This window comes from Plasmodium reichenowi, assembly GCF_001601855.1.
Source record: "Plasmodium reichenowi strain SY57 chromosome Unknown, whole genome shotgun sequence".
Classification (NCBI taxonomy): Eukaryota; Apicomplexa; class Aconoidasida; order Haemosporida; family Plasmodiidae; genus Plasmodium; species Plasmodium reichenowi.
In genome coordinates, this window is record NW_017962170.1 from 1 (window position 1) to 1662 (window position 1662).

General features: G+C 18.4%; 1 protein-coding gene across 1 annotated transcript; it reads right to left on the reverse strand.

Annotated features, from left to right (window-relative positions):
• Positions 1 to 874: 874 nt before the first annotated feature.
• Positions 875 to 1662, reverse strand: PRSY57_0002000 (surface-associated interspersed protein 1.2 (SURFIN 1.2); the record flags this gene model as incomplete). The annotated part of the gene is made up of 1 exon (XM_020114111.1): positions 875 to 1662. A coding segment is annotated over one exon (788 nt), but the record flags the coding sequence as incomplete, so codon positions are not given.

Sequence of the window (1662 nt, forward strand, 5' to 3'; positions counted from 1 at the left end):
TTTAAGTAGCTAGCCAAAATATATTTAATTACCAAATATATGGTTAAAAAAGAATAATAATTAAAACTTTACATAAACAATTTATTATATATATATATATATATGTATGTATGTATATGCTTACATAAAAATACTTTTTCATTTTCGTATTCATTCAGAAATTCTAATAAAATATACAGAAATGTTTCTTTTTATTTATAAACATGTTGTAGTAATGCTTATTATACATATACATTTCTTACAAAAGGATTAGATTTATAATATATATATATATATTATATTTAAAAAGATATATGTGAATAATTAAACATAATATGTGCATACATAAAAATAAAACGTAGAATATAAAATACACTACAATAAAACCTTTTTATAATGATATATTTATTTTTATATGTTTATGATATATACGTTTATCTACGTTCATATTTAATAAACTTACAATAATATATAAGAACCTTCATATATATATATATATATATATATATATATTTGTTTATGTAAAATTCACAAATTGTTGTAACTTGAATAAACTTATTCATTAAAAACATCAAACAAGACAAAACAAAATAAAAAAAAATAAATATATAAAAATAATAAACTAAACAAAACATATGGGTTATGTTTTAAAAAATACAAAAAAAAATTAAATATTAATCATTATATATTAATCATTAAAAATTATCTTTCCTTTTCATTTCCTATTTTTTAATATATGTACATAAACAAAAATTTTTATGTACAAAATAAAATGTAACCATATTTTTAATCATACACGTAGACCATTTATAAAATTCAATCTTGTTAATATCATTATATACAATATTTTTATAAATATTAAATACATTTACATATTTCTTTATTCTTAATATAGTTACATTTCTTCCGAATAAAATGTCAAGATTTCTTTTGTTTTATAAATGTCCCTTAATATACTCATTTTATTTTCTATCATTATTTTATTACACATAGGTAATTCACTTTTCGATATATCTATAACATCATCTTGTTGTTTCTCCACAATAGTTTTATTATTACTTAGTAAGAAAGACGTCTCATTTGGTACATCCCTTTTTATATCCTTCAAATGTTTATATTCACATATATTATGACTGAATATTTCTTCCTTTTTTACATTTGCACATTTTAACCAATCTTTTTCGTTATCCTCATCAATCCACTGAAATTTTTGATCATCATAATTTTTTATAAACATATTATCATAAACACTTATCATGGATTCTTTTATTATATCATGAATGGTTTCATCATTATCTTTTTGTCCTAAGAAATTAAAATATGTACTTTCCTTATACATCCAATATTTATTTAATTGTTTATACCACTCTTCTTTTTTTTTATCATGATTTTCTTGTGGTAACAAATATAAGAACGAATTATACATATCATTTTTTAATTTATTTAACATTTCTATTATTATTACATTATTTTTACATAAATGTCCTTTTTTTATTAGTTCTATACATACATCAATAAATAAACGTTTGTTTGCTAAACATTCATCTTCTTTTAATCTTTCTAATATCATCATATGTATTTGTATCCATACAATTAATTTATAACTTTTTTTTTTTTTTTTTACATCTTCTAAAAATAGATTCTTTTCATCTTCATTATAGCAATCTTTTAATTCTTCCGTAT